Source organism: Rana temporaria, chromosome 7, assembly GCF_905171775.1.
Source record: "Rana temporaria chromosome 7, aRanTem1.1, whole genome shotgun sequence".
Taxonomy (NCBI): domain Eukaryota; kingdom Metazoa; phylum Chordata; class Amphibia; order Anura; family Ranidae; genus Rana; species Rana temporaria.
In genome coordinates, this window is record NC_053495.1 from 126,295,769 (window position 1) to 126,315,628 (window position 19,860).

Genomic DNA, 19,860 nt, shown 5'->3' on the forward strand with positions numbered 1-19,860 from the left:
CGGAAACAGATCCGCTGGATTGTACACACCAGGGGATCCTCTCGTGTGTACGGGGCCTCAGAGTTATGGTAGGCCGGCCATCCTTCCCTTTTAGTGATAGCCAGTTCAGTTAAACCTCTAGTTAGAAGAAATCTCTTTGTTAAAACTCCTTGTTATTGATTTGTCTATCCAAAGAATAATTATTAGTCACTTATTCATTATTACCTGTACCTAACAAATTTGCTTAGAGTTGATTCAACTGGGTTTTTTGGGTTGCTTTCTCCCAGGATTCAGCTGACTGGCACTCACTTACGTTCTCCTCTTGGAGTGAGTAAGCTTTGAATGTTGAATTCAGTTTAAAAGGTGTCTGTGTCATTTATTGTGGCATTCCACTAACCTTATTGCTAGGTGTGCCAGTAGGTGCTGAGATGATTCTTGGGGATAAAGGGCAGAGTAACAGACTAAACAAACTCAAGCGGCTCTTACGGGGGTAGCACTAAATATATATTTACACACACTCTTAAGTATATTGTATATAGAATAGTTCAGCAGTTGTTAAGAGAGAGACACTACACAAAATCTCTGAGAGTCCCACTTCTTTAATCTTTAAATCTGTATATTTAATACAATAGATATACGCGAGCAATCGTATAAAAATGTGAGTTATATAAAAATTTACCGTAAAGTAGACATTGCAATAATTATTCAAAATATGTGTTCATATGCTTCAATCTGTACCCAGAATCTTTTGTAAAGCTTTATAAATTGTTATCTTGTAGTCAGAACCATCATTCAAGAAAATCATACTTCACAGTGCACTCTCCTAGCCTAATGTTCAGCTTTTTCAAAGGAACTTTTCTATGTACCAAACAAGCATAATAGATGAATCATCCACAGTAGTCTCTTTTCTTCTTATAAATATAACAGTATTGTTTCCTTTTGCACCCCCGGTGACAAAATACCCATTCTATCCATTCTGGGTTTGATCCTTCCATATATTCAGCTCTTTCATTTCAGTGCCAACAAAAGAAGGCTGGAACCTCTCTAGCCTCTCTAGTTAAATGGGCAAATTAGGATTCAACTCACGTAACACATCTCTACCACATAAAACAAACGTGAAAATAGAGTCAGCACACAAACAAAGTAATATTAAATTAAATACAGACAGTTCTAGAAACATAGAAAACACACATATACAAAATATGTACAGGATAGGAAAAACTAAGTGCAAACAGTGATTTTTAACAAGTTGGCTCCATTCAGTCTCAGTTGAGAGATACTTTCTCTCTTAAATAATTGTCTTTTATAGTCTTTGTGTTTCTTTAACGATAGGTCCATTGAAATATTACGTTGCCACATCCTTGTTCATTTCATGTATCCCTAGGCAAAGCTGTGGCCAGCACAAGTGGACTTTGAATTTCACGAACAAACCCTGTGAACTTTTGACTGATTCCGCTTTTATTCTGCCACAAACTGTGGCCCTTTTCAACAGTATTGTAATATCATTCTGCATCTAAAGATGTCCAATAAATCCATTTTTTAAAGTCATACTTTGTTCCTCAATGCTTTTACTAAACTGTAGGATCCTTGTACTTTCGCCTGCTTTAGATGATGAGCAACTATTCCTATAAAACCAGCTGTTACAAGGACTACAGATCCAATGATTGCTGGTGGCACGTAGTCAAATCTCGGGCTTTGCTGACGCTCTGCAAAAGAGACAAGATGGGGGATGGTAAGAAAGATTGACAGGGACAAGGCCAAAGACTAATGGGTTGCATTCATTGGCACAACAACAGATGCTGGTTCTATAGACAGAAAGTGAGGTCGGGTTCAGTAGTTATATGCATCCTGGGAATCTGTGCAGTTGTCCACACACTGTCCCAGAATAGGATGCCAGTCTGTAACGTAAGCTTTATTCTACTAAAGCATTTTTTTTTTTTTATGAAAGAAACAAACACAAAATAGGTAAACAGGTCCATCGAGCAGCAAGCACACATATAGTATATTTGACAATAGTTTTACTAATTTGTGCTAATAAATTGGTGGCTAGTATGATCAGAAAAGCTATAGCAGTGCAGAAAAGTTATAGATTAGAAGTAGAAGTAGTGCTTCCAAATATTATTGTAAGGTTAGTAGACATGTGCATTTGTTTTCGTCCAAATGCATTTTCGTCCGAATTTCGGGTATTTTCGTTATCGTTTTAACAAAGAATGTGCAGAATCTGAAACCTGAAAGATTTGACATAAAAAAATGCTTTATTTTAGTTTTCGTTGCTACAACAGTTCGATATAGATAGGAGATTCGACATGACGCTGACAATAGCAATCTGTGTCGAATGTGCCTAACCTTAACTCCATTAGTCCAAGATTATTCTAAATAGAGAGGAAAGATTCGACAAAGAGAGAAAAGATTCAACATTATAGAGACAGTGTTGGGGTAGACCATTCGACATAAATGACGAAGATTCGACGAAGCAGAGAAAAACATACAAACGTTGAATCTGTCATTGAAGGCTTATGGTGTCTGTCGAAAGATCTAAGAAGATTCGACAAGCAGCTAAACTGTACGACACTGCAATTTTACATTTCCGATCAAATGCTCGGTCCATAGGCTATAGAAGAATTTGAATGTTGGATGACTGGTAATAATAATTTATAAATATAATTATTACTAGTGTCGTACAACATTTGCGGCGTCGTACAGTTTAGCTGCTCTGTCGAATATTCTTAGAACCTTCTACAGACACCATAAGCCTTCAATGACAGGTTCAACCTTAATTAATTCGGATTTTCGAACGAATGCATTTTTTAACTAAACAAAATAAATAAAAAACGAATTTCGGGAGTAACTAAATACATTTATTTTTCGGACGAAAACGAAATTCCGAAACAAAATATTTCAGTGTGCACATATCTAATGGTTAGTGTATAGTACGTAAGTATACAATACTTATCCTTCTTGTATTTGAATGTGATCAGGGTTCAAAATAGTAAACATTGTAGTACTAATTATAAGCAAAAATGTGACTTTGGCCTAGTTCAAGCAGACATTAACATGAGAAATGCTAGTCTGTTAAGCTGTGGGCTCAGCAAGCATTTACAAGCATTGACAAAGCATCATTCTCGAAAACCTAAAAATATCATTCAATCCATTGTTGAAGTGTTAAATAGAAAATGTAAGGGTAATTCTAGCTGCTGCTTTAAAGAAATTTGTAGCGGGCATCACCATGCATTTAGCAAGTATTTATTTTTAGTGCCATTTGCTTTCAAAGAGCAAGGCCTCGTACACACCACCGGATCTATCCGCTGGAATTGATCCGCGGATCAGTTCCAGCAGATAGATCCGGTGGTGTGTACGTCTGAGCGGACATTTATCGGCGGAAAAAATTCCAGCCGACGGATTTCCAGCGGATAAAAATTTCTTAGCATGCTAAGAAATCTATCCGCTGGAATCCTGTCCAGCGGATTGATCCGGTGGTCTGTACAGACTCACCGGATCAATCCGTCCGCTCCTCTCCCTCGCATGCGTCGTAATGATTCGACGCATGCGTGGAAGTCTTTATCTTCCAGCGTTGCGCACGTCGCTGCGTCATCATCGCGGCGACGGCGCGACACGTCACCGCGAATGGATTCCGCGCGGATTTCGATCTGATGGTTAGTACAACCATCAGATCAAAATCCGCCAGAGGATTTATCCGCTGGAACGGTCCGGAGGATAATCCTCTCGTGTGTACGGGGCCCAATGGGATTTCTAAAAATACTCACATACAGTGATGGGGATAAGCCACTAAATTGAACCACTCTCCTCTCAATCGGCCTCAAAGTAAATATACTTAAAAAACAGTATAATGGCTCCCCCATTGCTTAGAGTTTGTCTAACCATATAACATCCAACCATATAACAAAGTTTCACTGCCTGCAGCAAAGACAGAAAGCAGAAGCAAAGAGCAAAAATGTTTCTAGAAAGGTTGCAGAACTGGTCATTTAGGGTAACGTATGCCTTCTTGTGAAGCTCCCCATAGCTGTGACCCTGCTTACTGCTTCCCGTGTCATAAACCAGATACACGTGTGCTGTTAAACAAAACTCTAGTCTCTAGCAGATGTTCTCTGAACAGTTTCTCAGATTGAGCTTCTAGAATCAGTCATGGTTTCCCGTGTGTGGGCTCTTCTCTTGCTATTCTATAAATAAGCCAGCAAAGTAGTATATTAGAAGCACTTAGCGTAGATTTATAGGAAGGAAGCCATGAAAGAAGCTCTTTAGGGCACTTCTCACCTGGAGGTGGGATGATGTCATAAGTGATAGTGACAGTAACACCTGCTGTGATGTTCTGTGATGGAGTCACAACTGTGGTGTTTCGTGGTGGAACTGGAAGAAAATTGTGAGGTTAATTATGCACAAGGTTATATCTTAGAGTGTTGTATAATTTACCCTACAACCATAAAGGTTCAGTCCATCCATAACTATCATTTCAAACATGGGTAGATGCTGAGTTGAATTACCTACCAGCCTTTATACTGCATATATCCAGGATCTCTACACTTGCATTTATAAGCTATTTACAGTACACCTAATGATTTGGTGGGTAGGTAATTCAACCTTTAGCTTCCACTCATCATTTAAAATAATTTTTCGGGTGGCGTTTGCCTTTAAAATTCTATGTTAAACTGTTTTTGGGTTAGTATATAAGTTATTATAACATATCATAAATGTTAGAATGTTTCACTGATTGCATGGTACTCACTTTGTATAGTCAATGCGGCCTCTGCTGTTTGCTGTCCAAACACATTTGTAGATTCACAGATGTATGTTCCTGTGTTCTTCTCTTCTGCTTTTGTGATATTGTACCGTCCATCCTCAGATTCCAACCGTCTAATGAGGCCATGTTCTGTCTTCATCATGAGGACAAGCCACGGGGAAGGATATGCTTCAGATATACACTGGATCTGTACATCATCCCCCTCTTTCACCACTGAAGATGGAGTGATTGATATAAAAGTGTTTTTGGGTGGAGCTGTTAAATTATAAAAAAAAAAATAATATAAAATACTGTTAGGGTAACAAACACAATAAATTAGGATGAGCAAAAACACATTGCTAAGCTAGGCAAGGGCAGCTTCCATAATGGTCACTTCTTTTTGTTGGACCAAATTTTTGGTTTAATGCCGCGTACACAGGTTCGGACATTGCAACAACAAAACCGTGGATTTTTTTCCGAAGGATGTTGGCTCAAACATGTCTTGCATACACACTGTCACACAAATGTTGTCGGAAATTCCGAACGTCAAGAACGCGGTGACGTACAACACGTACAACAAGCCGAGAAAAATTACGTTTAATAGGCAGTGCGGCTCTTCTGCTTGATTGCGAGCATACGTGGATATAGGTGCGTCGGAATTGGCTACACACAATTGAAAATTCCGACAAAAACTTTTGTTGTCGGAAAAATTGAGAACCAGCTCTCAAACATTTTTGTAGGAAATTCCGACAGAAAATGTCCGATGGAGCATATACACAGTCGGATTTTCCGACAACAAGCTCACATAGAACATTTGTTGTCGGAAATTCTGACCGTGTGTACGCTGCATTCGATTTTGTTCAGTGTTGCAAATTCCAGAACAGACAAGACACAAGATCTTATAATATAAATGATACATGTTCAGTTCTCACCTTGTATAGTCAGTGTGGTCTCAGCTATTTGCTGCCCAGCCACATTTGTTGATTCACATATATAGGTGCCTGCATGCTCCACTGCAACATGTGTAAGGCTGTACTCCCCACTTTCCACTTCTAGCTCAATCGGGCCTGCCTCTGTCTGCTTCTTCAGCACCAATCTGGGGGCAGGAAAAGCTTCTGATATGCACCTGATGTGTCCACTCTCACCCTCCTTTAATACAGGTGAAGGGCTGATGGTTAGAACTGTTTTTTTGGGCGGAACTGTAAGGAAAAGAAAATACACCTTAAAAACAGAAGACTCTTTAAAATTAAAAGTGTAGCCTCACCTGTTAAGCACTGGTTACTGAATGCTACATGCCATCTTTAAAGCTTACATTACTTAAGGGTAATTCTTCATTGTCTAAGGGCCCTTTTATACAGGCTAACTATACTGTCCATATTTCTGTTTTTCAGGCGGACCCTGATCGAAAGCTTCATGCAGCTCTATGGGCAGGCTGATGTACGATTACCCTTCCTCCGAGTCCATCCTTTTCTGTTTTTTCAGAACTAAATGTGATGGATTAGAGGTAACCTGATATAAACAGTGCGTTTACATACAGCTGCCCATAGAGCTATGATGGGTCCACCCATGCCCGGTCTGTAAATGCAGACACAAACTGAACAGGACAAAAATGTAAAAAAAAATGACATCTGTCCTGTTCAGCTCTGTTCAATGATCCCTTGCTGAAATGAGCAGAGTGGCTCAGTGTGCAAAAGCCCTTATGCTGTATCTACAAAGAACAATATACAAAGTGCAATTACCCACAAAAACCTATCATACAGTAGGTCACCTTTCCATCATCTGCCTTTACTAAAATAAAATCTCATTGGTTGGGTTACACTTGTAATCTTATAACTTTACTTTAATATTATTTTATTTGTATTTGTTATAATTTATTGAATAAGTTGTTATAATGTTTGCTTTTTTTCTTCACCTTGTATGGTCAGTGTGGTCTCCACTTGTTGCTGTCCTGCAATATTGGTAGATTCACAGATGTATGTCCCACTGTGTTTCATGCCAGCATGTGCAATTTGGTACCGTCCACCCTCCGGTACCAGCTCTCTCACACCATCTTCTGTCCTCACCTTCAGAGAAAGTCTGGGAGCAGGAGAAGCTTCTGAAACACATATGATGTCTATGAAGTCTCCCTCTCTTACCTCTGATGAGGGTGTAATGGTTATATTTGTATTCTTGGGTGGAACTGTAAGAAGAAAAAAAAATACACGTTAAAAAACAGAAGACTGTATAGTTGAAATTGTAGCCTTGCATGTTAGGCACTGGTTTGTGGATCAGGGCCATTATGTTGATTGGGCCCTGGGCAAAAAATGTCTTGCTCTCCACCTGCTCTGAGACATACAATAAATATCAGCTAGACTTAAAATCAGTTTACTGTATCAGATCAGGCAGTGATTGTGATTGGTTGCCAGAGGTTACAGCATATCATTACCACTTACTGACTGGTCGCTAGAGGTTACAGCACACATTACGGCTCACTGATTAGTTGCTAGAGATTACAGCACATGATTTGTTCTTGTTGATTGGTTGCTAGAGATTACTGTACAGTAATACTGCTCACTGATTGGTTGCTAGAGGTTACAGCACATCATCTCTTCACTGCAGAGGGGCATGATATACATATGAATGCCACCTTTATTTACATATGAATCCCGCCAGCCTCAGATATTTACATATGAATACCGCCTGTATTTACATATGAATGCTCCCGTTATTTACATATTAATGACGGTTATTTGCATGTAAACACTGGGTCTGCAGGTGAGTCATCTGTATACAACAATAAGGCAGAGCTGGGCAGCATTAGTAGCAGCCCAGATATCAGGACACAGCAAAGGACTAAAACTTCAAGGGACAAGAGAGTTTAAACTGGTATAGTTGGCAATTATAAGGCAGCTGCTTTGGGCCCCACAACAATGACAGGGCCCAGGGCAGCTTCCCCTTTTGCCCTGCCTTAAAGACGGCCCTGTAGTGGATGTTACTGTAAATATGGGTAAAGCTAAACTAAAGGATAATATAAATCACATAAAGTGCAGCTCCATATTCCATTAAAGATTGTTACTGTTATCTTTTCTAATGCTACTAGCCGGATTTTGACTTGATGTCAAATATTTTTTTCATCCACTGTATTACAGCGCTCAGAGTGGAAAATTTAATTGCCATAAATTAGGTGAGTTGTATGCAAACATCCTTATAAGAATAACTAGAGGGATAACCTCATCACTCTGGTGCTGCCGTTTACTGTCCGTTCAAAAGGTTGGAGCAGAGAGGTGTGAACAATATATTCCTTTATTATAACAGAAAAAGTGGTGTGATCCTCCTGGCTGTTCTGTGTGGCAGAGTTGTTTCAATCTCAGGGCTAAATGGATAGAAATACAAATCCTTTGGCAGCCAAACATCTCCTATTTATGTATTTCATGTATGTATTTAGATTTTTCCTGGAGCTCCCCAAAAATGGAATACATTGTAGCTTGCCGTTCTCAGATGTGGCAGCTGCATTCATTATAATTTTTTCAGGCTCTCACAATAACCCACCCTCTTGTCCTACAATGATATTTCTTACTCTAGGATGGTAAGTATGTTTGGACTGCACAACACATCCTCCGTTCCTCATCTACACAACATAAGTTGGGAGTTGTTTGGTAGTTTGGAAAGGAGAACTGGATTTCTGTCTGGATCAACAAGTATTTTTTTTTTTACTTTTTAAACAGACACTGTATAACAAAACTTTTTCAATATTTTTAACAGACCAACAGGGACCAAATAAGAGAAGTTTATTGTTAGGGTTTACAACATTTTTAAGTAAGCTATAAAACAGCTTCAGCAGCAACATATTTTGTATGGGACCCACCTTGCACGGTTACAGTAGCTTTGGCTTCTTGCTTTCCCACCACATTTGAGGACTCACAAATATATCTTCCTGCATGCTCTTCTGTCACATGTGTAATACTATACTGCCCGTTCTTAGCTTCCAAGTCAATCAAGCCTGTCTCTGTCTCTTTCTTCAACACCAGTCTGGGGGCAGGATAAGCTTCTGATGTGCACCTGAAGTGTATACTCTCTCCCTCTCTTGTTACCAAGGATGGCATAATGTTTAGAAATGTATTTCTAGGTGGAACTGTAAAAAACAGAAAATACATGTTAACACAGAAGACTGTTGGGAAGCAATTTGTCTGTATAGTCAAGCATGATTTTAGTCTTTACACACAGTACCCAGATAAAAAGGGTTCTACGCGCATCTTGGAATGGTTTATTTTCTATGATTTTGTATGGCTGTATGTGAAGACCATGTAGAATTTACTGTGTCATATGTAAATAAGACATTTGGAAAAATGTTAAGGTTTGATGCCCTTTTAGGTAAGCAAACTTGGATCAACGCAAAGTTGCAAACTCCATTCAGGTAGTGTCCTGGTTGAAACCCAGAACCCCAGTGCTCCCCACTAAATCACTGCGCTGTCTCATGCATAAGGTAATGTAATCAAATGTGTGTTCAAAACACATTTGCCTAATTCTCTATTGCATATAAGGAATCAGTAAAACGTACATTGACCTAACTTAAGGTTAGTCTGGATGGTTATTGGGATTACCACTGCCACTACTCACATTGCAGTCTAAGCTCCAATTTCTCTTTCTTGCTGCCCAGCGAGTTTGTGGCTTCACATTGATAAACCCCACTGGTCACATTTGTCAATGTGACCACTGGACCTTCAGAAAGCAGATCTCTGTCCCCCGATGGCAATAAATGATATAGTAAAAAGCTGGGTTCAGGGACTCCGTTTGAAGTACATGTCAAAGTGACTTCACCTCCTTCATTCACTTTCTCGTCAGAAGAAGTAAATACAGTGTCAATTGGAGGATCTGAAAAAAAAGAGATGAATAAACAATGTTTTATATTTCCCTGAAATAAATGTTCAAAACATCATTTATATAAAACTGTAAAGCGTTTTATAGTTTAACTGAATTACAAAATCAGCTACACACATTAAAGGAGTTGTAAAGGAAAATGTTTTTTCACCTTAATGCAATCTATGCATTAAGGTGAAAAAACATCTGCTTCTGCCGATACCTCCCCCCCCCCCGAGCCCCCGTTATACTTACCTAACCCCTCGAAAGTCCCGCGCAGTCCCGATATCCTCTTCTCCGCTCATCCTGGCCGCTGATTGGCTAGCGCGGATGGTTTGAGAGCAGCGCAGCCATTGGCTGGCGCTGCTGTCAATCACATCCAGTGACGCGGCGCGCAGAGGGACGGGGCCGAGTGATACAGTGAGCGGCTATGGCCGCTCACTGTATCACGGGAGCACGCCCGCAATTAGTGACCACCATGCGAGCTCTCGCATGACTGTGGTTACTAATTACAGGGAGGACCAGAGACAGCCGCTGAGGGACCCCAGAAGACATGGATCTGGGGCACTCTGTGCAAAACGAACTGCACAGTGGAGGTAAGTGTAAAATGTTTGTTATTTAAAAAAAATATATATATTTCCTTTAGTGACCCTTTAAGGCAGAGATAAGTGAAAATAATTCTCCCAAGGACACATTAGACTGGTTGACAGCCATACTGCACAATAATCTTGGAGCATAAGTAACCTTGACACAGTCCTCAGTGTTGCCCGCATACAATATCATTGTCACCTTCACTTCACCAGATGGACCTCTAGACTGTCATTGTCTATTGCTTTTATCAACTAGGACAAGGGTCTACAAACTTTCTAAACAAAGGGCCGGTTTGTTGACCTTCAGACTTTAGGTACTGGTGTCCAGTTGGAGTAAACAATGCCCTATCTTTGGTGTCAGTGGGAGGACTAGTGCCCCATCTTTGGTGTCAGTGAAAGGAATAGTGCCCTAATATTGGTGCCAATGGAAGAAATTCTGCCCCATCGTTGGTGTCAGTGGGAGGAATAGTGCCCTTTCGTTGGTGTCGATGGGAGGAACAGGGCCGGACAAAGGCAAGCAAAGGGCCACATCCGGTCACTGGGCCACAGTTTGGAGACTGCTGAACTAGGAGAACTATTTGGAAGGATTAAAATACTTTACAGTCTTGATGGTGGAACACAATATTGTATGTGGAAAACACTAAGTGCTGTATTAGGGTGATAAATTCTAACATTCCTATGTTTAAATTGTATTATGAATCAGATTTTATTCAGGGAAATGGCAAAGTGAACAGTAATTTTCCTGTAACAAGTGTTGCTGAAGTCTTCTGAGAAATGCATACCTATAGAGACTGTCATTTTAAAAAGACTAATGTATAATGCTAGATAAGTCTGAATAGAATGGAATTCAAGACATAGATGACTGGACAGTTATGAATTTAACTGAATGAACAGATGTAACTGGTCAGATAATTAGAATTTGAACAACCAAAGCAAATATTTATACCCAGCCCCGTTTAGGCAGTTTAAACTTTTACTAGAGCCAAGCATAGCACCCATCTGTTACAACAGTGCATACAAAGTGGCAGTTGTCTCTTATGTGTTGCAATGCTGTGCTGTGAAATGGTCCAAAATGAGACCCTAAGCAGCTAAACACGTATTGATGATTACATGAAATTAGGTCTTCTATGTATCAATAAATCATACTTACATTCCACTGTGAGTGATTCTGATGCTTCACTAACTCCATAATAATTTTCAGCTATGCACTTGTATATGGCGGTGTCTATTGGGTCTGCTTCTTGTATGACTAATTTTCCATTTACTTTTAGGGGATTATCTGCATCTTTTAATACCTTCCACAAGGTCACGTGCACATCACTTTCATTAGCTAGGCATTCAATTGTGATAGACTGTCCAATTTGCACTTTGGTTGTAGGATATATGGTCAACGTAGGTTTTTCTGGAAGAGCTAGAAAACATATATATTGTTATACTTAAGTGGCTTGAAAAAAGGTAGACAACGTTTCTACAAGACATAACATATGCCAGCGTTTTCACAAATGATACATTTACTTTTATACTGCACATTTCTTTCCTTTCCAGCTCTCTTGCATCGTGCAAAACAGAAGGCTTGAACTTGTAAGTCATTATTGTGAATCGTTGGGGTCAAATTACTAAAGGCAAAAAAGGTTGTTCACTTGGCAAGGGAAGTTGCACTTTGCAAGGGGATTTGCCCCAGAGCTTAGTGAATGAAAATTGAGTGCAAAGAATATCCAATCATGTGCAAGGAAAAAAAATATGCATTTTTTGCTTGCACATGATTGGATGATGCAAGTCAGCAGCGCTTCACTTCATTCACTGAGCTCTGGGGCAGATTTCCTTGCAAAGTGAGCATTCTATTTGCATTTAGTAAATCAGCCGTTTTGCAAAATATCATCTTATTTCACAATACGTTGACTGATGTTGGTTGCTGTGCTAACCATAGCAAGTGGCATAGTGAAAGCTACTAAGAGTTATAGGAGCAAGTAATAGTGAAGGCAACCCTTTTGTTTCCAGATGTCAGTGCTTAGAAAGCAGTAAAGTGACTCTTACATTTTTTAAACTTTTTTTAAATATCAAACATGTTATACTTAGCTGTTCTGTGAATGGTTTTGCACAGAGCAGCCCCGATCCTCCTCTTCTGGGGTCCCCTGCCAGTGCTCCTGGCTCCTCCCCCTTGCCAAGTACCACCTTCCTCAGCAAGCTGCTTGCTACAGTAAAGGGGTAAAGAGGTTCGCTCCTAAGCCCCGCTACCTGCACTAATATACATAGACAGCTGGGCTTTGCCCTACCCCCCACTCCCACGTAACAGGATTTGATTGATAGTAACAGGGGCCAATGCCTCCAATCTTCCCTGTGGGAAGGAAGAGAGTGGAGAGAGCCACTGCTCCTGTGCACAGTGCTGGATCAAGGTCGGGCTCAGGTAGGTATAAAGGGGGGATCTTAATAACAGAATTTTTTTTTTTACCTTAATGCAGATAATGTATTAAGGTAAGTCTTTAGAACCACTTTAATGATCTAACAAGACTGCTTTAAAGTACACAATATTATCAAAAGTATTGAGTTGGCCCAACCTTTGCAGCTATAACAGCTTCAACTCCTCTGGGAAGGCTGTCAACAAGGTTTAGGAGTGTGTCTATGGGAATGTTTCATTCATTTTCCAGAAGCGCATTAGTGAGGTCAGGCACTGATGTGGACGAGAAGGCCTGGCTTGCACTCTCCTCTCTAATTCATCCCAAAGGTGTTCTATCGGGTTGAGGTCAGGACTTGTGCAGGCCAGTCAAGTTCCTCCACCCCAAACTCACTCATCCATGTCTTTATGCACTGGTCCAAATCATTTGTTGGTGGGGGGATCATCGTTTGGGGTTGTCTTTCAGGGGTCGGACTTGGCTCCTCAGTTCCAGTGAAGGGAACTCTTAAGGCGTCAGTATACCAAGACCTTTTGGACAATTTCATGGTCCCAACTTTGTGGGAACAGTTTGGAACGTGACTTCCTATTCCAATGTGACTGCACACCAGTGCACAAAGCAAGGTCCATAAAGACATGGTCGCCTAGGTCAATCCAGGACACCTAGGTGTGTACGTGGCCTTACTGGTAGGCTCTGGTCTATTGAGCCCATGCAAAATCTGACCTGTCACAAGTAGGAATATTAGTTGAGTTACAAGCAGTTATATTCTCAGTTCCTGTCTTACCTTGTACAGTGATCAGCACATGGGAAGATGTGTTTCCTATGTTGTTTTGTACACGGCAAATATACATCCCGCTATCTTCTGGCTCTGCATTCGGAATTGTCAGATGCTCATCAATGCTCATCACCAGCTCATTGTCCTTATCCACTTTCACCCACTGCACACTAACTGGGGATCTACTTTCAAATGTACAAGTCAGGGAGATGTTTTCTGCTTTTTTTACATTTGTGTCAGGGAAAACTATGATAGTTGGTTTTCCTGGAGGATCTGAGAAAAAGAAAAAAGTGTAAAATAGTGGTATAAGATTGTGAAATACTGTTACAAGCTTTAAAAGGACAACTCTATTTCAGTTACACAAAGATAAAATTGGACTGGAGTGTTTAAACGACATGTCTCTGTTCACAGTCCCCTCTGGAGCTGCCTTTTGTAAGTTTTGGTGCGCTTTAGTTCACAACTTTTGTCATCATCTCCTTATTGTCAAGCCAACAACTGACATCCAAAGAAGACTCAGAAGGTGGAAGTAGATTATACTGGGGCAGGTATGAGACCTGGCTATAGGGACCTAGAGGTCAACACATTTTATACTCTTCACACTTCACTCATTCCCACTCTTCACTAAGTGCGGGTTTAGTTTCCCTTTAAAAAGTGAAAAAATATATATGCTTCAAGTTTCAATTGTGTCATTCTGTTGCTTTAAAACTTTGTGTACTGTTAGTCACCATAAACACCCTCAAATCGTTCCAGCAATCCCCATCTACATTAATTTCCTTAATTAATGTTTCTACAGTTCATTCCATTCTCTCCATATCCCTCTTTCTAGCTACCCATTCATTGCTGACCAGGGATGAGCCCCTGTGAAAGAACACCTCCCTGGCATCCTTTTAGATGAGCATGTTCCTCTATGCTGGCAAGTGGATATTGCAGAATTTGAAAATGAATTAAAAGGAAAGAAGAAACACTCTTGCTTACCCTCTACTCTGTCAGATGGTGCTTCCCACACTCTTGCAGGGGACTGTCACTCAGTGTTAACATGTTAAATATGGGGCTATGGCCCCTACATTGGTCTTGATGGTGTTAGGAGTGGACCCTATACCACTGGAGCATGGGGGAGAAGATGCTGCTTTGATTGGTCTAGCAGCGAGAATGTGTTGAGGATCAGGTAAGTACATCTTCGTTTATTGTTCCCATAGATCTAAACTCTTGCAGGGCAGGTACAGCCCCACTGTAAGGAATAATGTTTTCGGTGCCTGGTATTAGGCTTTATAGCTCACAAATAATACTAGGGGGCAGCACAGTGGCTTAGTGGTTAGCACTTCCACCTAGCAGCATTAGGGTCATTGATTCAAATCCCAACCCACGGCACTATCTGCATGGAGTTTGAGTGTTCTCCCTGTGCTTGTGTTGGCTTCCTCTGGGATTTCACTCCAAAGGCATGCTGGTAGATTAATTGGATAATGTCTATATTTTCCCTAGTAAATGTATGTATGAATATGAGTTAGGGACTTTAGATTGTAAGTCCCTTGAGGGCAGGGACTGTGAATGCACAATATATATATGTAATAACACATAAACAGCATAAACTGACAGTGCTATATAATTACTTGTAAAAATAATATACAGTTGAACCTCAGATTACAAGCATAATCCGTTCCAGGAGTATGCTTGTAATCCAAAGTACTCGCATATCAAAGCAAATTTTGCCATTGAAGTCAAAATAAAAGTAATTTGTTCCGCATTGACCTCAATGGGATGCAATACCGAATGCGGCCAGAGGTGGGGGGCGCCAGAGAGTTGCGAAAACGTCCGAAAAGGCCCAAGGACACTTCGGCTCGGCTCCTGTGCCCCGTACCTCAGGCCAAATTAGGTACTGGAGGCCAATGTTCGGCTTTTCTCGGCTCCTTCACCTCCGTACCTCAGGCCAAATGAGGTACTGCAGGCCTATTTTCAGCTCTGATCGGCTTCTGCACCCCCGTTCCTCAGGCCAAATTAGGTACTGCAGGCCTATTTAGCTAGAATTCTGCAGAAGTCAGCACTCGCAAACCAAGTCAGAATTTAAAAATAAAGTTGCTCGCAAATCAAAACGCTCTTATACCAAGTTAGTCTTAAACCGAGGTTCCACTGTACACTCCTTATACATGTTCAGAAAGATGCCCCTGTGTTACTCACATAGAAGGTTGAGTTGTATAGATGTATCTGAAGATATAGGGTCAAATTCATTTTCCTGAAATCGTAGTTCAGCTTCACATTTAATCTCTTGTGCCTCATTTTTATCAGTCAGCATTAAATTATGAGACAGGCTGATATTTTGCAGTACGTGCCCTTCTAAATCTTCATCTGGGACCTCATACTCAGCCACAATCATCTCTCCAATCAAGATCCGAGCATCAAACATGTAAAATGGATAGGCATCAGGAATGGTACAGGTGATCCGTGACTGTTCTCCGGCCACAAGAGATGAGATGGTCAGGATGGGTTTAGGAAATGCTGCAATAAGACATTCACTGCATTAGTAAGACTGAAGTAAGCAAAGAACATCTGTCAGGTAAAGCTACACACTAAAAGCATTATCCATAAAAATCAAAGTATAATGCCTTGTACACATGATTGGAATTTCCGATAGAAAAAATCAGACGGACTTTTTCCATCGGAAATTCCGACCGTGTGTATGCCCCATCGGACTTTTTCCATCGGAAATTCCGTCAGAGTTTAGATAGAGAACATGTTCTCTTTTACTCCGATGGAATTCCGACGGAATTCCAATGTGATTTTGGCCGGTCAAAAGTCTGACCGTGTGTACGGGGCATAACTGTTGCTTCTAGCATTCAGAATTGACAATTTTCCAGCGCAGGTTAAGAAAAAACTGAAGGCTGATTGGTGCAATAAGTTTCAGTATTGAAACAATAAATCAGACGTGCTGCATAAACTAACAAATAGTTGTAAGCTTGATGCTGCTGTTCATGACAACAGTCAAAAAATTTGAAAAAAGATAACACAGCGCAATCAAACCCAAAAACTTTCACTGGTTACACACTTGCTCAGTTTATACCATTTGCTCAGTTGATCATTTTTGTCCATGTATTGATGCACACCAGCACTTTTTGGGTTTGATTGTGCTGTGTTATTATCTTTTTTTTCACAAGTCTCAGTATTACTTTCCTGCTGTTTAAAGCGGAGCTCCACCCTAAAGTGGAACTCCCGCTGATCGGAACCCTCCCCCCCTCCGGTGTCACATTTGACACCTTTCAGGGGGGAGGGGTACCGGATACCTGTCTAAAGACAGTGTGGGCAGGACGTCACCTCCCGTGGCCCCCCCGTCCCCCTGTTGTGTTCTGGGAACACTCGGCTCCCAGAGCACAGCGGGAGCCAGTCAGCAGGCGCAGAGCGACTCGCGCATGCGCCGTAGGGGACCGGGCAGTGAAGCCGGAGAGCTTCACTTCCTGGTTCCCTCACCGAGGATGGCGGGGGGGGGGCAGCAGAGTGACGAGCGATCGCTCGTCTTCTGCTGCGGACGGCGCTGGACTCCAGGACAGGTAAGTGTCCTAATATTAAAAGTCAGCAGCTGCAGTATTTGTAGCTGCTGGCTTTTAATATTTTTTTTCAGCGGAGCTCCGCTTTAACGTACCTCCGTGCTATGCACATTTTAAAAACACCTGAGACGTGGTATGTAGATTTAATATAAAAAATAATTTAACCATGCTTATGGCTTTAAATTACTATGCAGACACATGATATACTGTCAGGGCTAAACAGACTGAGCTCATATCACTCCTAAGCAAGGCACAGGCATCTGGGTTTAGATTTTACATAGGAGAAGTTACACAATGCGATGACAGTTATAACCACACCCAATACCGTTACTGGCGGTTAATTCAAGCATTGCACTAGCACCTACAATTGAACACACATTGTGCAGGAAGAGCACCGACCGTTACAGACAGATGTTTCCACATGAATACTTCTGCTTTAATGTTTAAAAAGATATCTCCAGCTTCAGATTCACGCCTGCTGTTCTCATTTAAGCAAGTCATATATGAAGATGACTAATATACAGAACGGTTGCTGATAGCTAAAGGTTTTGAGGGGTTTTGAAGCAGGTGCCACTACTTTCACATAGTCTTTTACATTTTTATAATTGTGGAATATTTTAAAAGTGTCTTCTATCTGTCAGTCATCCAAACATAACTATTTGTGTATTTGCAACGATTTCATTAAAGTAATACTAAACAATATCCTTTCTTTCTAAAAAATAATCAGTTTCATGCACATCTACTACTTAATGGCCATGTACCCAAACCATTCCCCCCGCCTCTATGCACATTAGTTGTGGTCATGTGTGCTGCTCTATGCACGCTACAAATTTCATATTCCCTAGACCAGTGTTTCTCAACTCCAGTCCTCAAGGCGCCCCAAAAAGTAATGTTTTCAGAATTTCCCTCAGTTGAAACAGCTGTGGTAATTACGAAGGCAGTGAAACTGATCAAATCACTGATGCAAAATAATGGGAAGCCTGAAAACATGACCTGCTGGGGCGCCTTGAGGACTGGAGTTGAGAAACCCTGCCCTAGACCAGTAGTCATCAACCCTTTGCTCAGTGTCCACTAACAGGCCAGGTTTGCAGGATAACTGAAATACATGACAGGTGATATCATTTGCTACTCAGTGATTTCAGTATTCTAGTCTGTATCTCTCCAAGGTAATAAATAATACCTGGAATGTTAGTGGGTCCTGAGGACAGGGTTGATGACCACTGCCCTAGACCTAATCCATCTTGGGAGCAAGAATGGCTACATTCCTACATACAGCAAGACCATAGAGAACGAATGTAGCCAGAAGTTGGATCCTAGAAGCAACAAAAGGTATGGTTTTGCAATAAGAATATATACGTACTTGGATAGGATTTTTTTTTTAAAACCAGAGCTTAACATTACTTTGTATTCAATACTTACAGTAAGCTATCACCTTGAAGCCCTTTTCCGCAGGAGGATTATCACAATGCACGGTACACCGGTAGGAATCATACATGTCAAGGTTCTCACTGCTGATCTTCATAGTCAGGACAGATATTTGTCCATCTTTGGCAACTGTACCACTTAACGGATTGTCAGACAGGGAAGCCCAGGTGAAGACCGGATCCTGGCATTTGGTGCCTAGACATGTGATAAGAAGCTCGTCCCCGATCTCGGCTTTGATTATAGAGTTAGGCTCTGTAAGGGTGATGTCTTTGGTATGGGCTGTGGAAGACATAATGAGCTAGTTAGTACACACGCCACCTCGTCTGTCACATGCAAAGAGCATGACAACAATCTGCCACTCTAACAATGAAATACAAAAGGTTAGAATTATATCTTAGTTCCATTATTCAAAAAAAAAAAAAAGACATTACATTCTACAGAAATCATTCATTCAACAATCTGGGTGTTATTTCATCTTAAAGGATTCTCATATCTTATATATGAATGAGGATTCTTAGAAACAAGACAATATGAACAATAGAGATCTGCCACCAATGTATTGTTCTCCTATCAAATAATACTGATATCATGATTTGTACAATAGCATCAATGAATAGCACAAACAAACATTTAACACAGTTTAGCCAAGCCGTTATATACAAAATATAAAAATTTGTAAATAAAAAATTGAATATTTAAATACAATAGAGGTGCGCTTCCAATGCACTGTTCTTTTATCAAATAATATTGGAATTTTGATATGTAGAACAGAATCAATGAATTGCACAGATAGACACTGAACACACTTTAGCCAGAGCATTATATTACTACAAAATATTCAAATTTTTTTAAATTGAATATATAAAGACAACGGAGGCATGCCAACAATAATATTAAAATGATGACCTTTATGTCTTTTAAAATACCTGTCTCAGTAGTAAGACTGCGGCTCTGAATAGCAAAGAAAATATAAAACAAATAATAATAATAACATGAATAATTTCCACTAAAATACAAATAATTTACCATATGTGGCCATGATCTGCAAATAGATGATACATCCTATGACTTTGGTCACAGTGGGCGCTCCCAAACTTCCAGACATAACTAGGGTCCGGCTGTAACAGAGTATAAGGGTAAGACTCTGTATAAGATCTTTGTGTCACAGGCCCTGTGATGGAGCTTCAAATTGCAATTCCTTTAAATTATCTTAATAATATTCCAGTAGAGCTGCAAATCCCAGGATTTCTTTGGCAGCTCTAAATTCCAGTAGTAATAATAGGGAATACACTTGTCTCTGACTCTTGTGTTTCCTGAAGACTCAGCAGTGGATGCTGCATGCCCCAAACTGAGTGAAAGACATCTCAGCAGCTGTTTTATATGTAGAAGGAGGGGATTCCTATTTAGGGGAATTTCACATTCAAAAAAAATAAAGTGGTCCTCAAAAGCCACAATGCTGCCACCTGCTGTACATGAGGAGACACAGCATGACATCATATGTTGCAAGATCAGCAAACTGCTTAGGGAAAGCTTTTTACTTAAATGGAAAAGTAAAAGTACATTGTTTTACTTAAATTACATCATGTTGTAAAATAAA

The 19,860-nt window shown here is 40.5% G+C and overlaps 1 protein-coding gene across 2 annotated transcripts; it reads right to left on the reverse strand.

The window, feature by feature from the left end:
- Positions 1-558: 558 nt before the first annotated feature.
- On the reverse strand, positions 559-19,627 carry VCAM1 (vascular cell adhesion molecule 1). 2 transcript variants are annotated; one of them, XM_040359935.1, is made up of 12 exons: positions 19,290-19,626; positions 18,258-18,542; positions 15,478-15,795; positions 13,315-13,578; positions 11,291-11,551; positions 9,311-9,565; positions 8,559-8,825; positions 6,627-6,893; positions 5,647-5,913; positions 4,721-4,990; positions 4,252-4,344; positions 559-1,685 (listed from the first exon to the last, which is right to left on the reverse strand). In XM_040359935.1, the coding sequence occupies exons 1-12, from the start codon at positions 19,366-19,368 to the stop codon at positions 1,525-1,527; spliced, it is 2,787 nt and encodes a 928-aa protein (XP_040215869.1). In that variant the 5' UTR covers positions 19,369-19,626; the 3' UTR covers positions 559-1,524. The 2 variants fall into 2 exon arrangements, with proteins under 2 accessions (XP_040215869.1, XP_040215870.1); XM_040359936.1 differs by lacking the exon at positions 4,252-4,344 and having other exon boundaries at positions 19,290-19,627.
- Between the last annotated feature and the right edge of the window lie 233 nt (positions 19,628-19,860).

Excerpts from the sequence above, each read along its gene's own strand:
- VCAM1 (XM_040359935.1), bottom strand. The coding sequence starts at position 19,368 with ATGTCTGGAAGTTTGGGAGCGCCCACTGTGACCAAAGTCATAGGATGT. Across the intron at positions 9,566-11,290 it reads AGAATCACTCACAGTGGAAT|ATCCTCCAATTGACACTGTA; the intron begins GTAAGTATGATT and ends CTTTTTTTTCAG. Across the intron at positions 1,686-4,251 it reads TGACATCATCCCACCTCCAG|AGCGTCAGCAAAGCCCGAGA; the intron begins GTGAGAAGTGCC and ends TCTCTTTTGCAG.